The sequence below is a fragment of the Gadus macrocephalus genome, chromosome 1 (assembly GCF_031168955.1).
Source record: "Gadus macrocephalus chromosome 1, ASM3116895v1".
Classification (NCBI taxonomy): Eukaryota; Metazoa; Chordata; class Actinopteri; order Gadiformes; family Gadidae; genus Gadus; species Gadus macrocephalus.
In genome coordinates this window covers 13,439,806-13,464,064 of record NC_082382.1, presented here as the reverse complement: position 1 = coordinate 13,464,064, position 24,259 = coordinate 13,439,806, and the positions used below count along the sequence as shown (strand labels likewise).

General features: G+C 45.7%; 1 protein-coding gene and 2 long non-coding RNA genes across 4 annotated transcripts; 1 reads left to right on the top strand and 2 right to left on the bottom strand.

The window, feature by feature from the left end:
• The first annotated feature begins 322 nt into the window (after positions 1-322).
• On the top strand, positions 323-22,220 carry LOC132453754 (dihydropyridine-sensitive L-type skeletal muscle calcium channel subunit alpha-1-like). 2 transcript variants are annotated; one of them, XM_060046706.1, is made up of 44 exons: positions 325-798; positions 2,576-2,681; positions 4,597-4,736; positions 4,923-5,056; positions 5,475-5,627; positions 6,033-6,238; positions 6,440-6,543; positions 6,682-6,827; positions 6,936-7,014; positions 7,115-7,275; positions 7,628-7,853; positions 7,953-8,160; positions 8,528-8,648; positions 8,828-8,942; positions 9,026-9,125; positions 9,458-9,527; positions 10,031-10,163; positions 10,406-10,535; positions 10,650-10,709; positions 11,679-11,785; positions 11,932-12,019; positions 12,116-12,223; positions 12,347-12,399; positions 12,485-12,631; positions 12,835-13,036; positions 13,685-13,843; positions 14,135-14,245; positions 14,351-14,434; positions 15,165-15,212; positions 15,748-15,774; positions 15,863-15,988; positions 16,095-16,160; positions 16,311-16,402; positions 16,600-16,759; positions 17,276-17,403; positions 17,907-18,003; positions 18,183-18,285; positions 18,383-18,484; positions 18,649-18,782; positions 19,162-19,287; positions 19,593-19,792; positions 19,967-20,016; positions 20,164-20,207; positions 20,728-22,220. In XM_060046706.1, exons 1-44 carry the CDS (start codon positions 614-616, stop codon positions 21,037-21,039), a joined length of 5,451 nt encoding a protein of 1,816 aa, XP_059902689.1. In that variant the 5' UTR covers positions 325-613; the 3' UTR covers positions 21,040-22,220. The 2 variants fall into 2 exon arrangements, with proteins under 2 accessions (XP_059902684.1, XP_059902689.1); XM_060046701.1 differs by having other exon boundaries at positions 323-798; positions 6,682-7,014; positions 20,728-21,344.
• On the bottom strand, positions 501-2,582 carry LOC132453836 (uncharacterized). Its single transcript, XR_009524817.1, has 2 exons — positions 1,435-2,582; positions 501-852 (listed from the first exon to the last, which is right to left on the bottom strand). It is a non-coding gene; the product is annotated as an uncharacterized LOC132453836 (long non-coding RNA).
• Positions 4,767-5,480, bottom strand: LOC132453839 (uncharacterized). Its single transcript, XR_009524820.1, has 2 exons — positions 5,212-5,480; positions 4,767-5,096 (listed from the first exon to the last, which is right to left on the bottom strand). It is a non-coding gene; the product is annotated as an uncharacterized LOC132453839 (long non-coding RNA).
• Positions 22,221-24,259: the final 2,039 nt, after the last annotated feature.

Sequence of the window (24,259 nt, the reverse complement as noted above, 5' to 3'; positions counted from 1 at the left end):
TCAGACACACACCCCTCAACAATCTGTTCCAACTAGCATCAACCCCTCTCGCTCCCACAACTCCTAGTTCAGGGTGTGAGACCAGGAGCCAGAAAATGCCACAGCTGAGCTGACGACACCAAGGGTGGGGGTTGGGTGAACGGTGGGGGGCAGGTTGTGTGTGTGTGTGCTTCTACTCCTACCCCAAAGAACCCCAACCGCCCCTCCCTAGGTTCGCCTCCCCTTCTGCCTCCGCTCCACACACCCAACTCCCCCACCCCACCCAGCCCTTCCCAAGCATGGCGAGTCGCTGTCCTGCAGTCTATATTTAAACGGTAGTGGGGGCCAGCGACTCCTCCTGTGGCTCTGGGTGATCTTATCACTTTTCCCTGCCCTGTGGACTTTTCGGTCAGACATCCAGGGCCAGGAGCAGAGGCCTGCGGCTCCGAGTGAGGGGGGTACACCGTCCAGGGGCACAGGATTACACACCGACCGGGAACCAGGGATTTTTTTAAAACCAGAGTATCTCTGACCGCGGCCTTTTGGTGTCTTGTTTGTGGAATACTCGGGTGCAAAGGCGACACATTCGCCCAGGGACCGGACTAGAGAGTCGTCGCCCTCCCTCGGCTCCAAGATGGCGTCAAACGGCGAGGTGGCCAAGCCGGTGATCATGAACGAGGAGGAGCTGAAGAGGAAACAGCGAGAGAAGCTGAAGAAGCTGCAGGCCACGGGGGGCAACCCTCGGCCCGCCAGGACCCTCTTCCTCTTCGGCTTGAAGAACCCCTTCCGCAAGGCCTGCACCAAGATCGTGGAGTGGAAGTATCCTTCATCACACTGAACCCCGTGTCCCGTTGAGGGCTCCTTCTAGAACATCTATTAGCAGAGGGGAACATATTTAGACACGGGCATAGGAGAGCGATGGTATGGCCCATACGAGTAATCCACTCCGCTAAACGGTGTCACTCCCAGTTCAATACTCTGTGTTAACAGTGTAGGAAAGGATACGTATCTCAATGTTTTTTAAGATAGATACCTTAAACTTGGTTGAAAGGCCCATCGTAGGGGAATTGAGTGTACACAAGGCCGACAGATGGCAGCTGTTGTTTAGCTCTGTGCTATGATAAGCATCACTGCTCCTGAAATCCCCTCACAATGCGTGAGGGCCTAAACCTGCCTTCGGTGCTAAGACCTTTGTTATTTATCCGGTTGGCCTGTGCCAGCCTCAGGTATGGCGACCACGGCCTCCTCACTGCGCTGAGCTCCTGTTAAGCCAAACGCTTTTAACACTCAAACAATTGAATGAGAGCCACTGAATGAATTGATACTTGTTGGCTGGTTGGCATACGTCGTCTATCATAATGGAAAGAGCTGTCTGGAAGGGTTATGGTTAGGGATAGGGGTTAGGGTTGTCTCTGCCATGCGATGTTAGGAGGGGTTGAACTTGGCTCTCCTCACCTGAACCCGAAGGTCGGCTCTGCATCACTGCATCTTAAATAGATCCTTTGTCACCCTCACAGTCATCATTGGTTTGTTGATGTCTGTATGAAAAAAAACATCAGTGTGGTCATAGTCACCATGGGTTTAAACATTATGAGATGAAGGATGAGGGATAGTGATTCAATAAAGTAATGATAGTGTAATAAGTCAGAGTTACTGATATGATCATATTGATTTATTTCTTAATTTAAACTATTTTTTTTACCAGGCAAGTCATTCACATGTTGGTGGTTTCCATAACCCAGCCCTCGGGTTGTAGGGACGTCAGAACACAGGAATGTTACAGAAATAGAACAAAACAACGAAAGCCAGAGAAAAACGTTTCTCTATACTTCTTAGTTTTCTAAATTATAATATATCTTACCACCCAAAATAAGAACAGTTTGAGAATCAATTCTAGTTTGAATAACTGGCAAGTTTATAGTTGGCAATAAGTTGCCTGCTTTTAAATGGTCTGGACGTATTCTTGGGATGTGCAGCTGTCTGGTGGCATCACAGGGAGACATCATGATGAGTAAGCAGGGGAATTCTGTTAGAGCGCCCTCTATAGACGAGAATGGGACGGCACAAGGCAGGATTACACATATTACACAAGTTTAGGATCTGGCATATGGACAAGTATCCTCTTGTTAACATTACTGTAACTGTATTTTACATTCACAAGGAGGATTCATTCAAGCATGTTGAGACTTTAAAAATGAAATGTTTCTCACATTAAGCCTTTTTTTAAATGAAACAAAATCTGAACAGACTCAAATTAAACCATCCTCTGTAGTGTTCATAATGTTATCAAATCAAAACTAAGCAGTATTGCATCCAAGCATTCATCTCACCAGTTGTCTCAATTTGTGTTTGCATGTATGTGCTATCTGCATGCATGCAGGTGTGTGTGTGTGTGTGTGTGTACGTATATGCTATTTGTGTGTGTGTCTGTGTGTATGTATGCGTGCATGCGTGGGCGCTATCTGTATGTGTGTTTATTAACGTGTGTATGCCCTCGTTATGTATGCATATGTGTGTATGCATGTGTCTATATGCTGTATGTGAGTGTGTGTGTCTGTGTGTAGTTGTTATTGTTATCCTGAACTTCCCTCACCAGAACCTTTGAATACATCATCCTGGTTACCATCTTCGCTAACTGTATTGCGCTGGCTGTGTTCCTGCCCATGCCTGAGGAGGACAGCAATTTTACCAACGAAAGTCTTGTGAGTAACACACTTACACAAACACACACAGATGGTGAAACATTTGTCTTACTGATACGGTGATTTAATATAGTTACCCATTACATTTCATGAAGTGGTGATGGTAGAGGCCTTCTGTTTTAAATGCACTCTTCTATTCTGTAGTATTACTCATCCTGAAGAGCAGACAGTATCTGAACTATTCATCATTCTGACTTGTATGGTGTTTGGTTTGAAATAACAATGTCAAGCTGTCCACAGAGACATTGCTCATGAACCGGTCTACAATGGAGTCTGTTGACACCTCATCACCACTTACACGCCTCTACGCCTGACTTACCTCCATAACTTGTGATTGTGTCTGCTGCTCAGAAAGCCTTGTTGTTAAATGTGGTTTTTAAAACTATGAGAAGGAACATTCTCAGGATCTGTTTTTGGAATAACAAACATTTTAACACACATTTTTAAAGGGGACATATTATACCACCAGGTGTGAGTGTGATTAGCCTCACTAGTGGGCGTGTCCACCTAGATCTGTGTAAGTCCCCCTTAAATATCGTTTTTTATTTTAAATCATAATTTGTATTAATGTTCAAAACATAAAGAATTTTCTCCAATCCAAAGCTCCATCTTCGATCATATACTTAAAAAAAAAATCTGACAATCATTACTCACGAAAATATAGTTGATGTATTCAAAAGTAGAGACGTGTGTTTTTGTTGCCTTAAGATGGAAAGTATCTGAGCCACTGTGATAGGAGTGTAAGTGCACCTCAGTGTTTTAAATTTAGATCTTGACGGAGTGTGTTTATGCCTCTCTGGGAGCGGCGAGGCTCATCCCAGGCATTACGTAACACATAGATCACAGTATGCATCGGTCCAGTGATGCCTGTGGTCGGTCTATGTGTTAGTATCTTAAAGTATTAATCGAGGTGGAGGCTTTTACAGCCAGTGACCCTAATTTGGAAGCGTGACCTTCAGCAGCTTCTGCTAATATAAAAGATCCCTGGTGCAACGACACCTGCCCCGCGCCATCTGCTCCTACGCTGTAGTGAGGCGTGGAGGAGGGGGTACAACCACTGAGCTCAATACCAGCCAAACCTGAAATGAACCTTTTCATCCCCCAAATCATCCGTAGCTTATGTACTTTTAGTTACTTCTTAGACACCATCTATCAGTGGTGTAAAGTAACAAAGTATGAATACTTTTCGACAGTATCCGAGTATCTGTACTTTGCTGAGGAATTCATATTTCTATCGACTTTCATTTTAACTGTGATGAAGAGAAAGAGGAAGAAAATGAGCCCACTTGTTTTAGGGGCCGATCAGATGGTGTCTTCAGCCCAGCAGGCACGTTGGCCCACAGGGAGAGGGAAAGTCTCCCCGACGGCCATTGCATCCCTGCTACCCCGTCCCTTTATGATTATTTTAATGATTTTCTTATGGATTACTTCAGTATTTAAATGCTACTTCTAGCTACCTCTTATTAACCACTGAACCACTACTTCTAAGAACGTCCCCTGTGTGTCATTCCAGAGTCTTCAGAGGTGTAAGTAGAGCTGGTTGGTAGTTGATAGTTTGAAGTAAAACTTTAGCCCCCCCACTGACAGAAGTAGGTCAGCTAGCCAACACCATGAACCTTTGGTGGGTAGGAGAGGGTTCTAACGTAGCACTGTCAATGTCACTCTAAAGCTGGACTCTACTACTTACCTGCAAATCATTTTCAATAAGCCTACCTCATTGATTGTGGCATTGATCGGAATTGGCTCAATTTCTATGATAGAAATTCAACTCAAGGCTCGAGAACATACATCCGACCATAACTGAAAAGAGAAGCTCAAAGAAATGTTTTTGGATGATGTCTCTAAACATTATGAGTGTATAATTCTGTCTCACATAAACTGAATTTGTGGTTGTTGTTCTTTGTGATTCTTTCAGGAGAGCCTGGAGATCATTTTCATGGTGATCTTTACGTTAGAATGTTTCCTAAAGATAGTGGCGTATGGGTTGATACTACACGAAGGAGCCTATTTACGAAATTGTTGGAACATACTGGACTTCGTAATAGTCTTCATGGGGTAAGTGTATAACACATCACACAATGAAGGTTTTGATTAGGTAACTACATGAGCTTTGTCTTTACATTTAATTAAAAAAACATTTGTTGTACAGTACACTTACAGAAAAAGTATTTGTCATTATTTTTAAGGCAAGCCCAACACAAACTCAATGTAAACTGTGTACATCGGTTCTTCATTCTGCAGCCTCTTCACCTTTGCCATCGACACCATCAACTTGGTGATGGGCGTGCGCCCGGAGAAGGGCGGGGGCTTTGACATGAAGGCGCTGAGGGCCTTCCGAGTGCTCAGACCCCTGCGTCTGGTCTCCGGGGTCCCCAGTAGGTTTCCATCCGAGAACACATAGCAACATAGATGAAACTAAAGTGGACACAAACAAAGATGAAGTCATGTAATGCCTTCTTCCAATCAGATTGGATTTAAGGGTCCAGACATTGCAGTTGTTGTGTTGCGGTGCTTCAAACCTCCACTTTACCTTCACCTCATTTTACAGTCCGCTATAAAAGCCCAGCAAAGTTTCTGATCTCTTCTCGTATCGAACCACACCGGCTCACATCCTTATAAAGCTCTGTGAAGAGACGAGAAAAGAATCAAACCATTTCTGTGTGTCGGTTTCAAAGTGTCCATCAGGTCATAGCTCGTGAAACCTGTCTCTTCACTTCTGTTGCTCTAAAAGGGAAGAACAGCATCGGTCACTTGTCACAGGCCCATTGATTTCCTCTCCCCGTCCCTTCGCAGGCCTTCAGGTGGTAATGAACTCCATCCTCAAAGCCATGCTGCCCCTGCTGCACATCGCGCTGCTCGTCTTTCTGCTGGTCACCATCTACGCCATCGTGGGGCTGGAGCTCTTCAAGTGCAAGATGCACAAGACCTGCTACTACACGGGCACAAGTAGGGATCATTATGATATACTGCAGCAGTGTAGCCAGCCCTAATGAGTATGATTACTATCCTGTGTTCTGGGCTAACCCATATTCTCTTACTAATTACAACTACTGTTACTATGACTAATACTATTACTATTACTACTGCTATTACTATTACTACTACTATTACTTTGACTACTACTATTAAAATAACTACTTATATTACTATGACTACTACTATTATTATTAATACTAAATTACTATTTAAACAGGTATTGTGTTAGCATGTCGGGGTTAGCCTTCTTGGACGTTGGGGATCAAACCCAGTACCTTTTGTCTTGAATTCGAACCCTAACCATTAGACCATCCTGCCCCTCTTATTTGTGTCACAGAGATTCGTTCTCCCATGTTAATATCATCTTGGTTCCAGATATCTTCGCTACGGCGGAGGGCGAGCCGCCCGCGCCCTGCGCTCAGGCCGGTAACGGCCGCCGCTGCACGATCAACGGGTCGGAGTGCCGGCCGGACTGGGTGGGGCCCAACAACGGCATCACCCACTTTGACAACATCGGCTTCGCCATGCTCACCGTATACCAGTCGATCACTATGGAGGGCTGGACCCAAGTCCTCTACTGGGTCAGTGACACTTGATTGCCACACGTCATTAGAAGACACTCTTACCCAAAGTGACATACAAAGTGGGCCGAAAATACATTATAGTGATCCAGTGATTGACCATGCGATCTTTAAATTGTAATCTGTTAAAGTTAGCCATTTCATGCCATCTTAGAACACATTAGATTGGTGGTTCTCTAACACGAGTCCCGCGTGTTTCAGGTGAACGACGCCATAGGGAACGAATGGCCCTGGTTGTACTTCATCCCCCTAATCCTGGTGGGCTCCTTCTTTGTGCTCAACCTCGTCCTGGGCGTGCTCAGTGGGTAGGGGAACGCACATCCTTCACCAACCGACGAACTACAGTTCTCCATATAATTCAAGGTTTCTCAGTGGGTTTTATGCGTGCCAAAGATCAAAAATGAGGTAAAGAAAGTGCAGTACCTTTGTACTTTACCCCACAGGGAGTTTACTAAGGAGCGAGAGAAGGCCAAGTCTCGTGGGGAGTTCCAGGAGGCAAGAGAGCGCGCGCAGCTGGACGAGGATCTCCATGGTTACATGGAGTGGATCACTCAGGCAGAGGTTTTGGAAATGGACAGAGAGGGACAAGGTCAACCGTTGTTATACATTTCTCAAGAATACATGTTTGATCTAAGAGCACATGTCGAGGTGTTCCAGGCTGAGGGTCATGATTTTGAAACCCATTTCCTTTCCTCAGGCCTGCTGCCTTTGACCGGGGACTCTGACGCAGACAGCCTCTACGACATGGAAGGCAAGAGTAAAATCGTTTACTACTAGTGAGTCGGATGCACTATTCAGTCAAATACCAAACCATTGAAGAAGCGTTTCAGTTTAGACATCTTGTGCAAAACCCTGTCTGTTTTTCTTTGCAATCAGCCGGCTAGCTCGGAGGTGGAATCGTTTCATGAGGATGAAGTGTCTGATTTACATAAAGACCAGGGAATTCTACTGGGCGGTGATGATCATGGTGTCTGTGAACACCCTGGCCATCGCCACGGAGCACCACCACCAGCCTTACTCTCTGACCATCTTACAAGGTCCGTCTACGACGCTCGACTGCTGCGACTGCATGTTCTATGACAAAGGATTGAAACCGGGTTTACTAATAGGTTTTGATGGGGTTTTTGTACCTTATGGACAGGACAGTGGGCTGAAAGAGAGGGGGAATGACAGGGGGGTCGGAATCAAACCTTGTTCTGTAAGGTTTATCACCTCTTTGGTTTGGGTATTTGTTGGTTGTGGGTTTGAGGCCAGAGCCAAGCATGTGTCATCTATTTACATTAATTTTCCGTGAACAAATGGACTGACTTATTTTGTTATCGACACACTCTACAAACCCTTCCCTACTCCATTATTATTCAATGACAATGTGATTTTCCATTTTTCCAGACATTATTAGCAGGCTGCTGCTGTTGATGTTTGCGCTGGAGATGATGGTCAAGATGTACGCTCTGGGCCCCAGGATGTACTTCATGTCGGTGTTCAACCGCTTTGACTTCTTCGTGGTGGTGTGTGGCATCGTGGAGATCATCCTGCTGTGGGTGCAGTCCATCACGCCGCTGGGCCTGTCGGTCCTCAGGTGCATCCGGCTGCTGAGGTTCCTCAAGGTCACCAAGTAGGTCCCCTTCACCCTCTCATGCATCAAGATGTCCTCCTCCACCTCTCTCTCATGCATCAAGATGTCCTCCTCCTCCAACCACCTTCTGTCTTTCAGGTACTGGAAGTCTCTCAGAAACCTGGTGGCCTCCCTCCTGAACTCTGTGCGCTCCATTGCCTGCCTGCTCCTCCTGCTCTTCCTCTTCATCGTCATCTTCTCCCTGCTGGGCATGCAGGTGTTCGGAGGGAAGTTCAACTTCCCAGACAACACGCCCAGGCGCAGCAACTTTGACAACTTCCCTCAGGCCCTTATCAGTGTGTTCCAGGTAGGACTATGGAGAGCCTGGCTCTTTCTCTTCATAGGATCCTGTGCTGTGCAATCATCAGAAGGGCCTCTAAGTCCTGGCAACTTTGTATCAAAGTCAATCAATCATTCTTCATGCAATTATATTTAGGTGAGGCTTAAAAATGTTGTTTGTTGCCTGAATAGTTTTCTCTTGTCATTAGCAGGCTTAATCTTTAATATATTTACCATGTACTGATCTACGAAACGTATGAAGTTGATTAGAGATGATAAAAAAAGTCTGGTACATAACTGGCGTGCATCTTTCACAGGTGGAAATACTGAAATAGAGTGCCTATATCTGGTGGTTTATTGATGGACCGGTGAGACATCTGTTCAATCTTTTCAAGGTGCTAACAGGAGAAGACTGGGACAGCATAATGAACAACGGCATCATGTCCTATGGAGGCCCTGCTTTCCCAGGCATCCTGGTCAGCATCTACTTCGTCATTCTCTACGTCTGTGGAAACTGTATCCTTCAAGTGCCAAACCAATGCCAGCTACCAGCCAATTCTAATTTAGGAATAGGCCTATTAAAATGGTAATAAAGTTGGAGCTAACATTTATTTTTAATTGAAGTGAAACTTAGGCATTGTTTTGGCATGCCGAAGCTGTCTTGGCGTTGGTTTCCTTGATTCTGGAGATAACAGACATCCTCCTGAACGTTTTCCTGGCCATCGCCGTGGACAACCTGGCTGAGGCCGAGAGTCTGACCTCGGCTCAGAAGGACAAAGCGGACGAGAAGATCCGGAAGAAGCTCCAAAGGTAGATCTTTATGCGTGGGATCATGCTGCTTATTTACACTTTTAGTTGGCAACATAGGTGAAAGGTACCTTTATACCTCCCAGGTCCAAGAAGCCGGACAAGGCTGAAGAGGAACGGGAAAGGATGGCTAAGAAGCTGGCAGAGCAAAGGGCCAAGATTGAGGGCATGCCCACCACGGCCAAGGTGACTTATGTTGATGTTTTAGGTTAGGTCATGTTTTAAGTAAGGTTATGGTCAAATTTTAGGTCATGGTATGGTAAATGTTACTGTTGTGTTGAGTGGTTTAGGCTTTGTTATGTTCGAAGTTGTAGGTTATGTGACGGCAAATTACACTGCTATGTTGATGTTTAAGGTTATGTTATGGTACATGTTTCTGTTATGTTCATGTTTTAGGTTATGTAATCATGGTACTGTTATGTTCCTGTATTAGTTCATTTTATGGTACATGTATGGTTATGTTTGTATTTTGAAAAAAAATCACTATACTATAAAAATATCACTTTTCTTCTTTAAAGCTAAAAATCGACGAGTTTGAGTCCCATGTCAATGAAGTGAAAGATCCGTTTCCACCTGCAGATTTCCCAGGTAATGTTTCAAACTACCTAAGAAACCCAGCATGTGCTTATCTTCTACTTTCCTTACTTCTAACATGTGTTTTGAACTGAATAATACAAGCGAGAGGTGTTTGAAGTGTAAATCTCTTATTAGTATCTTTGTACAAGTGACTGGCTTTAGTGAGTGGGACTCATTATTATTAGACCTTAAGGATTTGCCAGAGCTTATATAGCCATGGTCTATAGTTGGGGTTGATTTCACATGGCCATATAAAGCCCACTACATGAGGGCATGGGAAGGAAGTAAAACCTTACTGTGCAAAGGCCTTAAGCGCCTACAGCCCCCTCAAGCAGACAAGGCCTGCACACTGTTCACCTGAAATGTACAACCAGCCAGGAAATTCAAGACATCTTTTCTCCATCGCCTAAACCTCCTTCGGTGACCAGCTCCTTCCACTCCTCTCTGTGATACTAGACTGCCCTGGTAGCATTAGCAAGTAGCACCACCAACATCTGCTTACCTCCACCCTGTAGGCGACGATGAGGAGGAGGAGCCTGCGATTCCCATCAGCCCAAGGCCTCGACCAATGGCGGACCTGCAACTTAAGGAGGAGGCGGTACCATTACCCCAAGCCAGCTCCTTCTATATCTTTGGACCTCAAAACAAGTGAGAATGGAAAATAATTGATCGTTGTTATTATACTAATAATGATAATGATATTATCATTAAAATTATTATCACTAAAATTATCAATTATTAATAGTAAACAAACAAATCTTGCATAAAAACAATGTACTTTCCAGCCAAATTAATAACTTATAACTAACTATTGTTTGTGTACACATTTGTTTGTGCTTGTTGTGTGTGTGCGTGTCTGTTTTTGCGTGTGCGTCCCTATACGTGACCAGGATCCGCAAGCTGTGCTACAAGATCATCAATGCGTCTGCGTTCACCAACCTCATCCTCCTCTTCATCCTCCTGTCCTCCATCTCGCTGGCGGCCGAGGACCCCATCGACCCCAAGTCCTACAGGAACAAGGTGACCCCTGGGGAGGCCTGGCTATACGTCTGTACACCATGGAGCGCTACAGCATGTGAACCGGGAGAGAGGTTGCTGTAGCAACCCTAACGCTGCCGTGTGGTCTATCCTCAGATCCTGGCGTATGCAGACATCGTCTTCACTTCTGTGTTCACCATTGAGATTGTACTCAAGGTACAGTCACCTCTGTGTTCACCATTATGATTGTACTCAAGGTACAGTCACCTCTGTGTTCACCATTATGATTGTACTCAAGGTACAGTCACCTCTGTGTTCACCATTATGATTGTACTCAAGGTACAGTCACCTCTGTGTTCACCATTATGATTGTACTCAAGGTACAGTCACCTCTGTGTTCACCATTATGATTGTACTCAAGGTACAGTCACCTCTGTGTTCACCATTATGATTGTACTCAAGGTACAGTCACCTCTGTGTTCACCATTATGATTGTACTCAAGGTACAGTCACCTCTGTGTTCACCATTATGATTGTACTCAAGGTACAGTCACCTCTGTGTTCACCATTATGATTGTACTCAAGGTACAGTCACCTCTGTGTTCACCATTATGATTGTACTCAAGGTACAGTCACCTCTGTGTTCACCATTATGATTGTACTCAAGGTACAGTCACCTCTGTGTTCACCATTATGATTGTACTCAAGGTACAGTCACCTCTGTGTTCACCATTATGATTGTACTCAAGGTACAGTCACCTCTGTGTTCACCATTATGATTGTACTCAAGGTACAGTCACCTCTGTGTTCACCATTATGATTGTACTCAAGGTAAAGTCAGCCCTGTGGTTTTTTTTATTTTAGAAATGCAAAAGCTACATAATTACTCTGAATATCCTTAGAGGTTTTATAAGAATAAATAAAATAATCCTTTATTTACTCTACAGCTAGGGAATGGTCAGTGTTACAGCAGTAATATGGAATAACACAATGAAACAATGCATCAGCAAAAACACAAGATATAATGTAAAAAGGCAGAGAGTATCAAAAAGTAAGACACAGGGGGAATATTGATATAGATGTGCCCTTCAAACTCTATGCTAGCTTCTCATACAAATGAGTGGGGCTTGAGCAGTGCCCCGTCATCCTGACGCACATGTACGGGTGTATTACTCTGATTGGCAGATGACGGTGTACGGTGCGTTCATGCACGAGGGCTCCTTCTGCCGCAACTCCTTCAACATCCTTGATCTGATCGTGGTGACGGTGTCCCTGCTCTCCATGGGGATGGAGTGAGTCAGCACGCTCACCTTTTAAACCTCTCATCAATCGTTGCGTTGGTCTTCATGACTCCTTTGTTGTTTAGTGGCTGACTCAGATCTGTTTCGTTGGTCTCAACTCCTACTTCGTTGTAAGCCCTTTGCTCTCTGGTGTCCAGGTCCAGCGCCATCTCGGTGGTGAAGATCCTCAGGGTGTTGAGGGTGCTCAGGCCTCTAAGGGCCATCAACAGGGCAAAGGGCCTGAAGGTATCCCTTATCCATCAGAAGCCCCTTTTCTTCTTTTGGTACTTGGCCACCTCAAGGGCTATGTGAATTAACTGCGTCATGTCCGTGTGTTGGTAGCATGTGGTCCAGTGCGTGTTTGTGGCCATCAGTACCATCGGCAACATCGTCTTGGTTACCATGCTGATGAATTTCATGTTTGCCTGCATTGGAGTCCAACTTTTCAAGGTAGGTTGAATACAATTCATCTCAGCCTTTCAACAAAAGTCACCATTCACAATCAAAGCCGTCATTATATTCAGAATGTTTTGATTTCTTCCATTTTTTAACAGTGATTTCATTCATTCTCAGGGGAAGTTCTACAGTTGCACGGACCCCACCAAAATGACAGAGGAAGAATGCAAGTAAGATATGTCCAAGCACTTTCATCAGGAACATTTGAAAACAATGGGTGAAAACCAGGCCTATGACCTCCTGTCTCTTCCACAGAGGTCAATTCATAAAGCATATGGAGAACTCCCTGCAAGACACCGTGCTGGCCGACAGAGAGTGGCAGAACAGCGACTTTAACTTTGACAACGTGCTCAACGGCATGCTGGCTCTCTTCACTGTTTCCACCTTTGAGGGCTGGCCACAGTAAGTACAACCACCTCCTGATCTCAAGCAGGGAGTTTCAAGCGGTGGGTCGCGGCCCAAAAGTGGGTCGCAGCAGAATGGTCACAGAAAAAATGTTAGCTTATAATTTGTATTATATTTTTTCAAATGTATATATTTATAATAATTATTATTATTATAATTTTAATGTTTATTTTAATGTTTAACCCCCCCACCCTTCCCAGGCTGTTGTACAGAGCCATCGACGCAGACAAAGAGGACTTTGGACCCGTCTTCAATAACCGTGTGGACATCTCCATCTTCTTCATTGTCTACATCATCCTCATCGCCTTCTTCATGATGAACATCTTCGTCGGATTCGTCATTGTCACTTTCCAGGAACAGGGCGAACAGGAGTACAAGGACTGTGAGCTGGACAAGAACCAGGTACACAAGCAGGGGGCGCCAAAATGCAAGACATTGACACTTAAATGAGATACACGCAACCCTTAAAGCTGCCATATCATACCACCAGGGGATTACAAGCCGTTTTGAAAAATCTGCCTCTTCTGACATCACAAGTGGGGTGTCCACATAGATGTGTGCTGGATAGATCAGTCTACCAGCCTACCCAGTGGACTGTAGCAAACGCTGCTCGTCTGTCCATCATACATCGAGGTAGACACACCCACTTGTGATGTCAGAAGAGGCCGATTTTCAAAACGGCTTGTAATGGCTAATCACATTCCCACCTGGTGGTACAATAAGTCACCTTTAAGGTGCTTTGTACTAAAATCTTAAGTTAGAACCTATGGTACATACCGGTACTTTAATGAAGCATGGACCCCAGTCCCATTACAAACACAGTTCACTATTTAACACATTGTGAATACAGGTGAATATACAAAGATGCTTCAAGTAGTCTACGACCATTGGGGATTGAACCCATTACCATTCCACTAGGATCAAACACCCTCTCCACTTCACAGTCCTACACCATGGCCAACCTACTCCCAACATCCACGGCATGAGCCTTATTTCAGCTGCTCCATTTTGCACTGTTTTGAACCCGTGTCCTGTGGTTCTCCTGTCCAGCGTCAGTGTGTCCAGTATGCGCTGAAGGCCCGCCCCCTACGCTGCTACATCCCAAAGAACCCCTACCAGTACCGGGTGTGGTACATTGTCACTTCCTGCTACTTTGAGTACCTGATGTTCTTCCTCATCATGCTCAACACCCTGTGTCTGGGGATGCAGGTATGAGCCACCAAGGGCCTGTTGCTATGGGAGTCTCTCTCTGGCATGCTGTATTTTAGCTATGGGCTGTAAAAGGCCGAAAGTTAGGTTAAGGGTAATCCTACTTTTGAACTATTAAATAATGCTTATTTAATTACTAAACAGCAATGGTGTATTTATTGCAATGTTTCTTTCACATGTAACCAAAATAAATAATAAAAAAAATCGTTCAAAGTTCCCATAGAGAAACGCATCCGTCTGCCTGAAGTAATGTCTGTTTGAGATGACTGTTGTCTCTTCGTGTCCGTTTAGCACTGCAACCAATCGGATCACATCACCAAGCTGTCCTCCACCCTTAACCTCATCTTCACCGTGCTCTTCACCGTGGAGATGATCCTCAAACTCCTGGCCTTCAAAGCCAAGGTGAGCGCCCCTGAACACCGTCTGTGTTGATCAAGTCCCGTCCACCCCGACAGTTTGCTGAGACAGTTTACAGAGAGCTGAGACTCTCTCTTCACGTCTCCACAGGGATACTTTGGAGACCCCTGGAACGTGTTTGACTTCCTCATCGTCGTAGGCAGCGTTGTGGACGTGATCCTCAGTGAGGTGGATGTAAGTACACCTTTCGTTGTGTTTGCTCATTTCTTTTGGCTTCCCTGAGGTGAAGACAACTGGGCCATCCGTCTTAAGTCTATCAAGATCTTGATAACAGTTTCCCTGTTTTCTTCCTCACGAGAAGCATCAGCGGTCCCTCTGACTGTGCTTTGACATGACTGAATGTTGCCATGTTTATTCAATGCTCTGACCAGAGGCATGTTGTGGATGCCCTACAGCCGTTCGGGGCTGGCAAAGCTGGGTCAAAGACCAGGGTCAGTATCAGTACCGTTTTTTTGGGCCATCGCTCCCACCGCCGTTTCTGTTGCCGTGCGCAACAGCGCATCCACTGGCCGCCACTGCCTCACTTGGTCGCTCCATCGCACCGACGCACCAGATCATCACCAGAGCACTCAGCCTTACATAACGTCGACGTTATCCAAGCGTCTTTAAATGAGTCTCTTCTGCTTACCTTCTTTGCTTGTTTTTTTTTGCCTGGAGAGTACAGGATAGTAGCGGTTTCAGTTATTTGATTCATGTGTTTGTGTTTTCAGACCTTTTTTATGAGATACACACCTTTTATTAACAATTTCCATCTGTTTATTCCTCTTTCTCAATCCCCCCCGCCCAAACTTTGCCACACCAACGCATCGACCTACGAGGCTCTCCTTCCCTCTCTTCTTCTTCACCCTCCATCTGCCTCCATTCCTGGATCTAACCTCTCCTCCATCTGTCTGTCGTCCCGCAGGCTGCCCTGGCCTCCAGTGGAGGGCTGTACTGTCTCCACGGCTGTGCTGTAAATATCTCACCCACACCGCATCACTGCTGCATGGGCCTCACTGAGTGACACACGCCTCCTACTACCCTCCTTACTAACGGGACTACTGGTCTCTACTGAGCCCCCACCCCCCCTCCCCTCTGGCGACCGGTAGCGTAGAGATCTCGGTTGCGTCTGGGTTTAACGTGTCCTCTAAACTTAGGTCGGTAAGATGGGCCTATTAACCGGGGTTCAGGTAGTCCGTGTTTGTGAATTGCCCGTGCTCACAAACTGTATGTCTCCATCGCTAATATGGATAATCTATGTGGCCTTTATAGACTTACACTTTGGATGTTAATACTGTGACATTTGAATTGGAGTGGATGCTATGTTTTTAGCGTGAGCTACACAGTAGCTTTTCATCAGTCCTTGCTTAGACCTCTTTTGTAGTAACACTATTTTGACGCGGTTTTGTGAAAACGTCTCAGAGCTTCGCTAAACCCTTTGCATGTTGATTAGCTCTAATATTACAACCTTTCCCCAAATCAATAACTTCCTTTTCCACACATCACAGGAGACAAATCCAATGCAGGCTATAGCGGTAAGCAACAAAACATATCCAGCATATTAGCCCGTTTTATATATCCTCATTATCGTGACAATATTGTGAACTACATTCTGTATTGAAGGACTCTGAGAACGCGAGGGTGTCCATCACGTTCTTCCGACTGTTCCGTGTCATGCGTCTGGTCAAACTGTTGAACCGCTCAGAGGGCATCCGTAACCTGCTGTGGACCTTCATCAAGTCCTTCCAGGTTGGACACTTATCCTCATCATCATCTTTATCATGATCAGGTCTGAGGACGGCCATCTGATTCTGTGTGTTTGTTTGTGTGTGTGTGCACGTATCTGTGAGGGCAGGCGTTTCCTCATGTAGCCCTGCTCATCATCATGCTGTTCTTCATCTACGCTGTCATCGGGATGCAGGTCAGGCCCTCAGAGACTAATGGTTTCACATCCGATAGAATTTTGGAAACGTCTTGATAATGCTTTTTCAGTGAGTGCTTGAAACTATGATTATTGCAGTCCCCCCCCCTATTGGAGCAGACCAACCAAGCGACATGTTTCCCCTTTCAGATCTTTGGAAAGATAGCTTTAGAGGACGGCACGCAAATCGACCGCAACAACAACTTCCAGGCCTTCCCCCAGGCCGTCCTCATGCTGTTCCGGTCAGTCTAGTTATCCAAGCATGGGAGGCAAAAGGTCAAAGGTGACAGGAGGCCAGACGCTTACTGAGCCAACACTGTGTGTGTGTGTGTGTGTGTGTGTGTGTGTGTGTGTGTGTGTGTGTGTGTGTGTGTGTGTGTGTGTGTGTGTGTGTGTGTGTGTGTGTGTGTGTGTGTGTGTGTGTGTGTGTATACAACAGGTGTGCTACGGGCGAGGCGTGGCAGGAGATCATGCTGGCCTGCATGTATGGGAAGAGGTGCGACCCCAAGTCGGACTTCCTGCCCGGGGACGAGTTCACCTGCGGGGCCAACTTCGCTGTCATATACTTCCTCACCTTCTACTGTCTGTGTGCTTTCCTGGTGGGTACATAGTGTGGTATAGGGTAGTTATGTAGAGGGTATATACAAAGAGGGTATAGGGGACATATAGAAGGGATACATACAGGGTATAGGGGAAATATTGAATGGATATATAGATATAGGGGCGATATTATAGAGGATATAAATTATAAAAAAAAATAGGGTATAGGGTAGATATATACAGGGTATAGGGCAGATATATATAGGGTATAGGCCTATAGGGTATATATATTGGGTATATTGTATAGGGTAGAGATATACAGGGTATAGGGTATATATATATATAAGGTATATTGTATAGGGTAGATACATACAGGGTATTGGGCAGATATTATAGAGGGTATAGGGTAGATATATACAGGGTATAGGGTAGATATATAGACTTGAGATACAGGGTCACAGCTTCCAGTGATGCTAGTCAAACCCCAAATATGTTTTTTCTGGGTCTGGGCTGCTAATTATTTTACTATTTAGAAATCACAACACTGTACAAACTGCTTTCATCTCCTCTCGCAGATTCTTAACTTGTTTGTCGCCGTCATCATGGACAACTTTGACTACCTGACACGTGATTGGTCGCTCCTGGGTCCGCATCATCTGGACGAGTTTAAGAAGATCTGGGCTGAATATGACCCTGAAGCCACGTGAGGCTCACTCGAATAAGACACCTTAAAGACAACGGATGTCCATTATCACAATGCTAATTTAATAGAGTAACCGCACTTAACCGCACTTAAAGGGGACATATAATACCACCAGGTGTGAGTGTGATTAGCCGTTACAAGCCGTTTTGTAAATCTGCCTCTTCTGACAGCACAAGTGGGCGTGTCCATCTAGATGTACGACGGATAGATGAACAACGTTTGCTACAGTCCCTTAGTTCGGCTGGTAGACTGATCTATCCATCACGCATATAGGTGGACACACCCACTTGTGATGGCAGAAGATTTTCAAAACAGCAGGCTCACACCTGGTATAATATGTCACCTTGAACAACCATCTTATTTGATGGAAGTCCTTTCTGAATTACGAATCGATAAATCCTCCCACTTTAACCTCTTATCCAAACCGTCATCCCTTTCGTGATAAGTGTTCTGTCTCCCAGTGGCAGTAGGATGTGATCGGTGTTGTGCTCTCTGACCTGCAGGGGGCGAATCAAACATCTGGACGTGGTTACGCTGCTGAGACGCATACAACCGCCGCTCGGCTTCGGCAAGTTCTGTCCCCATCGCGCTGCGTGCAAGGTACCCAACATACACCGGTAGTCTGTTCCTAGTACATCTACCGATGGTTCACAAATATCAACACTATCTATTCCACAAGCTTTCCCTTTTTGAGGCATTTTTTTTGCACACACCACTTTTTCCATGCTCTACTTTTTGGAGTAATCTCTAATTACTTTGTTCTTCTGTGTCTCCTGAAGCGCTTAATCAGCATGAACATGCCCCTGAACAGTGACGGAACGGTCACCTTCAACGCCACCCTGTTCGCTCTGGTCAGAACCGCCCTCAAGATCAAAACAGAAGGTACACATCTCAGAGCTTGACGATAGAAAACAACCCATGAAGTCATCCGAGTGTCGAACCCAAACCAATGGTGTCCCCCGTGTCTTCCCTCGACAAGGCAACTTCGAGCAGGCCAACGAGGAGCTGAGGGCCATCATCAAGTCCATCTGGAAACGCACCAGCATGAAACTCCTGGACCAGGTCATTCCACCAATAGGAGGTAAGACCCACCGCAGTGGAACAGACTTGACAAGCATCGGTTACCGTGTGACCAGCGTGACACGGCCGGACCAAGTCCTGCTACCAGCAGGCGGTCGGACCGAACACAGTTGGGCCAGAGCTAATCGGTTCCGGTTCCTTGACAACCGCTGTGTTTGGTTCCAGACGACGAGGTGACGGTGGGAAAGTTCTACTCCACCTTCTTGATCCAGGAATACTTCCGGAAGTTCATGCAGCGACAGGAGGAGTACTACGGCTACCGGCCCAGTAAGAAGTCTGCTTCGGGGCCAGAGATCCAGGTACCGACCTTTAGCTGTGTGTTGTTCACGAGGGGCTCATGGTGGAACATCCTCAGCCTTTGTGGTTGTTTGTGTCACCACGTGATGCTGACCCTAACCCTACGTAAAACACTAACCCTTTCACCAGGGTAAACCTCGACTATACTGTGTGTAAGGAGTGGGTGCTGGACATAGGGTTAACCTTATTCCTACGTAAAGCACTAACCCTTTACACAGAGATAACTTTAAATGTTCACAAAAACACGTTTGACTTTTAAAGGAAAAACAACCAAGGAAATCTTTTCAAAGAGAAAATGAAATATGTTCTGTCTGCACCGCAGCGGTCAGCATTGTGCCCTGGTGTTGTGGTCTGCGTCACTGTACCTCCATGTTGTCCCAGGCCGGTCTGAGGTGCATCGACGAGGAGGCAGCGACGGAGCTGCACCGGGCCATCTCAGGTGACCTCCAGAACGAGGAGGAGATGGACGTCGCCATGGCGTTGGCTGGAGAAGAGGGCATCTATAGGGTGAGACCGGCACTGCCTGACGCTGGAGCAGAAGGACAGTTATACTCAGGAGTCTGGGTCAATACATCACTCTTCTTGCGATACATTTTATTTGTGGACTTGTTGCGCGCATGTGTGTGTGTGCCTACCTGTGTGTATGTACACCTGTACGGCCATCCTACCAATATTTTGATTAATTTTCTGATGTAATTCATATAAAGAGTCAAATAGAATACATGTGTGCATGGGGCCTGATCTCCCCTGGTGTGTGTGGGGCACCAACGGCCTGGTCAAGTGGGCGTTGCTTGTCTGTCTACCCTGTGCAGCGCACCCACGGCCTGTTCGGGACCCAGATGGACTCCTTCTCGTCGGAGCAGGCCGCCCCCCCGGCCGTCGCCCAGCAGACCAGCCAGCGGCCCCTCCAGTTCTCTGAGAGCCAGCCGGAGTCTCCCCCGGACTCCTCGGGCTTCCAGCCTGCCCCCACGTTCTTCCCCAGCGACAACAGCAACAACAATGCTATGGCTGGGTGAGCGTCTCCATATGATGACGTTCATAATAACTACATGAACTGTAATGACTATGATGATGTTAACAATTACTGGTTCTCAATATTTAGGAGCGAAACTTTTGCAGAGGGCTTTGGATTTACTTTGTATCACACAAACACGATCTGATGAGTAGTGTTTATGTTTTTTTATAGGTTTCCCTCTGGAGGCAGCCAGCAGGACTTGTATGACGATGAAGAGCTTGGTGAGTTCAGAGGAGGGGGCTCAGCACAGACAAACAACACGCAACATTTCTTGTAGTCTTATCTAGCAGTCCACTTGATCCTTTCATTCTCTCTCCCCCTGTGCCGGTGATGACATCCGCCTTCATCCACCTGCGCCCGGAAAACAGACTGTGCAGAGAACCTGCCCGCGACAGACCAGTTCATACAGGAGGTGAGAGAGGATACAATTCCCATCCTATTGCATTTTGGTTTCTGAGGTCTAAATGTCGTGAAGGAAATAACTGGTGGTTCTGGGTGTGAATGAATACACTTCATGATATTGAATGAGCCATTCAGCAAAAAACAACGCTACAAAGCCATAACATATACATTTAAATGTAGGTCATTTAGCAAAGCAACTTATCCAAAGCAACTTTACAATAAGAACATTTGTCAGAAGAGAAACAACAATAGTTCGCTGTCGGTACAGTAAAGATGTTCATAGAAACAAGTGCCAAGCCCTAACAATTGCAAGGTTAACCCATTCCCCACATAGATAGCTAGGATAAGACACTACACAAATGCTAAGTACTATTTTTAAGTGCCAGGACATACAACATACAACAAGTGCGTCGGAGGGGTGATGTTAGGAGAGTAAGGGAGGCGGGGGGTGTAAGGGGGAGGCTGTGGAGGGTCCGGCTGAACAAGTGAGCCGTGAGCCTCGTGAGGTACATGACCCTCTCTCCTTCCAGGCCCTCATGGGGAGTGGTCTGGACTCGCTGGCCGCAGACCCGGACATCGTCTCGGTGACCAGGAGGGAGATGACGGAGGCCATGCAGGCGACCTCGTGCGACATAGAGGGCGTGGCCCGGCTCCTCCTCACCAAACGCACCACCCAGAACAGGAAGCGACGCCCCGTCCCCGCCCCCCACCCCGCCCCCCACTTCCTGGTGCAGTCGGTGTCCTCCGAGGCGGAGCAAGAAGCCAGCCAACCAGAGGCCCCGGCCAGGAGGAAGAAACGCCCCGTGCAGCCCCGCCGGGATGAGGCCGACTCCCAAGTTTAACATGGATTTGACTTGAATTCACAAGGTTTTGACCGGGACATTTACACTCGCCAAGGCCAGTGCAGGTGGCTCCATCTCACGCTACCGTATCTCACTAAGATTGTTGCCTGTGTGACACCTGACACCCACTTTGCAATCTGAAGAACTAAAATGGCCGGCTGGCTCAAGTTAAGATGTGGCCAGCAGTGTTTGAAGCTAAAACAGAACACCAGGATTAATCCAATGATCTGAATATACTTTGCATCTCTTTGGAGATTCAGATTTATTGCAACTAAATAAACATCAAACTTACCTCAGAACACAAAGGGTCCCATGAACCTCTTTTTGTTTGTATGGTGGTGGGGATCCATTCTGTAATTCGTGTCATTTGAAGCGCGATTAGCGTCTTGCTAAAGCGCGGCACAGCGAGGGTGTCCTCCGGAGCGTTGGTGACCTGAATAACTCGAGGTCACCACTAGAGGTCAGCAGACTGCTATAGTTCAGGAAGCAACGTCAGTAACATTATCCCAGATGGACTCTGAAAGGTTAGTCTTTCTGAAGTTAAACTTCAGCAACTAAAGAGCAATAGAAATGTGTATTCAGAAATGGTCTGATAATACACGTTAATGAAGTTCACCAATTCAGACTTGGATTTATTTTTGTTACTTCATGGTAGGCCTATGTCGCAATGGTCCTTAAGTAATTGTAAAAGTTCTCAATCTAACAGTTTATTTCAGGTGCATTGCGTTATGTTGAGCATATTGGAGTTACTTTCCATGTCTGTTCTAATAACCTAATGACTTGTTAGATTAAATCATTTTTGAACCACACAAAAAGGCCTAAGCCTTCAGCATACCTGGAGTATGCTGAATTTATCATGGACGGCCACTTCAAACTCAATGTTTTTATGTAGAACCGCATGATAATATTTTTTGGAAATATTGCACTTTAATGTCCTTTGTCCATTTTTTTTGATTGTGCTTTATCGAGTCACTATTCACAGGTCTTAACAACGATTTTTTTTTAATGTTATTTATCCTCTTCTACGCCTGTGCTTTTGACATCTGTACCATTTTTGGGGCCCTCGAAAATATGTTAGCACAATCCAGAGTTTAAATCTACAGCTTCACTTAAGTCTGTTCCATTTTATGTTGAATACATGTTTTTACCACTGGCGGAATAAATAAAAGAACCAAAACAGACCTAGGAAGTTGGCTTCATTTTTGCCAGTTACTAAAGTTAATATTGTATCTGCACAACTAGTATGATAGATAGATAGAGTTGATCAAGTCAGTTTCTATTGTGACATTAAACAAATAAGATGGGTCATTATAGGTCTACAAAATGTCAGACTTTTCAAACAAACAGTAGGATTATTATGCTTGTTCTGTGTCAAATTGTTAGTTGTACTCCTTGTCTTTGGTTTATTGGAAGTGATGGCAGAAAGAAAATAAAATTGAGAGAGGAAGATTCCTTTCCCCCAGAAGGTCAGTTATATCTTCATATTGCACAATAGTAGGCTATAAATAAAAATACTCGTAAATTGTGAACTATACACACCATCCCACTAGAGGGCGCCCTATAGCCGTCCATTGCTAGAGAATGAAAAACTTATGAGCATGAGCACGGCCCGCTCTCCCCGAAGAGAGCGGTTTAGTCAAGCACGTTTGTTTTGTGCTGAGACCCTTAAGTGGAACACAGCGAGCTTTGCCCCTCTGCTGACATGCGAACCATCAGCTAACACAGCCAAAGCTTCGAGTTACCCTGTAACCAAATAGCTGGAACCCTGCAAAATCGAGGGGCGTGATCAAAGCGCTCGGGGGAGCTTTCACTGAACACCAAATAAAAAAAACAAATTGAAGGCAATATCAAGATACAAAGACCGCAGCGCTGGACCTACACAGCAGTGTATCGTTTACTGCCGTTTCCGTAGCTGCCCGCAGCTTCTCACTGCGGCGGCTGCAGCCTGCGTGGTGTTGGTGCGCCTTTCTTTGTTCTGACCAGAGCGTATGCTACAGGCTCTGGCTGCCTTGCCTCAACAGCTGCTAAATCAGTTATTACATCTGCCAGCCACCAACTTGGAGCGATTTAACAGGAGAGGGGATAAGGATGAGGAGGGGAGAAGGCCGGACAGGGAAGGGAAAATGAGGGTAAAGGAGGAGAGAAGGGTGGAGAGGAAAAGGAGGAGAGTGGAGAGAAGGGAAGAGGGCTGAATCAAATCATTTACCGTGACCGCACCACTCTGACCCCAGGGGCTGATCAACAGAGACGTTAAAAGTAGAATTTGAAACCTTTCAACATTAACATATCTAAAAATGATTGGAACTATATTTTGTTGAGTTGTGACCATATATTATCCCTATTGTTTCAAACAATTCTCAAATCCATATAAATGTCGTTTTATTCAATATAACAGTCAGTTACATTTGGCCGCTTGTCGATGGCGTCATATGCCCTTAATCCCCTGACCTCCGGGAAACACGAAAAAGTAATGTATTGGGAGACCTAATAAAAATAAGATTTCAATGTCAATCTATTTTACTAGGATGTGTGGTTGCCATGCCAGCCACCAATCATGTACCATTATTAGTGAGGGATTGTTTCGTGTGGAAGAAAGTCTCTTATAGTTTCCACAAACTTGCACAATATAGAAAGTCAGTATAATCTATGATCTATAATGTTAAAACCACACTACAGCTCCACTTGGTACACAATTGTTTACCTGCTTTTACTTATATAGCCTATAGTGATACACATATAACAAGTTATTGTAATCCATCGGGAACACTGGAATTTGAGACGTCGCAGTTCAATGCCTGCACGAAGGGGAAGTCGTTTATTCATGCACGAGAAGCTCTGTGGGTGTGTGTGGTCTGGAATTGCGGCTTCAGTTTCAGACCACACACACACACACACACACACACACACACAGACAGACAGACAGACAGACAGACAGACAGACAGACAGACAGACAGACAGACAGACAGACAGACAGACAGACAGACAGACAGACAGACAAGCTCTACTGGTTAAAGTTTGACAGCATTTACAGCCACCTGAGCAGTATCCTAGGCTGAGATGAAACATCTGCACCGCCTGATGCAGAACAGCAGGCCATGATTACAGAAACTATCTTGAGTTTGTGTGTGCGTGTGGTGGCGGTTGGGGGGTTCAGAAGAACTACAAGCGAGGCAATTAGCGATGGATCTGGAGAATGCTGCGTGTGCAAGAGGGGGGAGG

Bases quoted from the DNA above. Each gene is read 5' to 3' on its own strand.
- LOC132453754 (XM_060046701.1), top strand. From the start codon at position 614: ATGGCGTCAAACGGCGAGGTGGCCAAGCCGGTGATCATGAACGAGGAG. The intron at 12,400-12,484 runs GTAAGATATGTC...TCTCTTCCACAG, and splicing joins ATGACAGAGGAAGAATGCAA to AGGTCAATTCATAAAGCATA. The intron at 18,004-18,182 runs GTACCCAACATA...TGTCTCCTGAAG, and splicing joins CCCATCGCGCTGCGTGCAAG to CGCTTAATCAGCATGAACAT.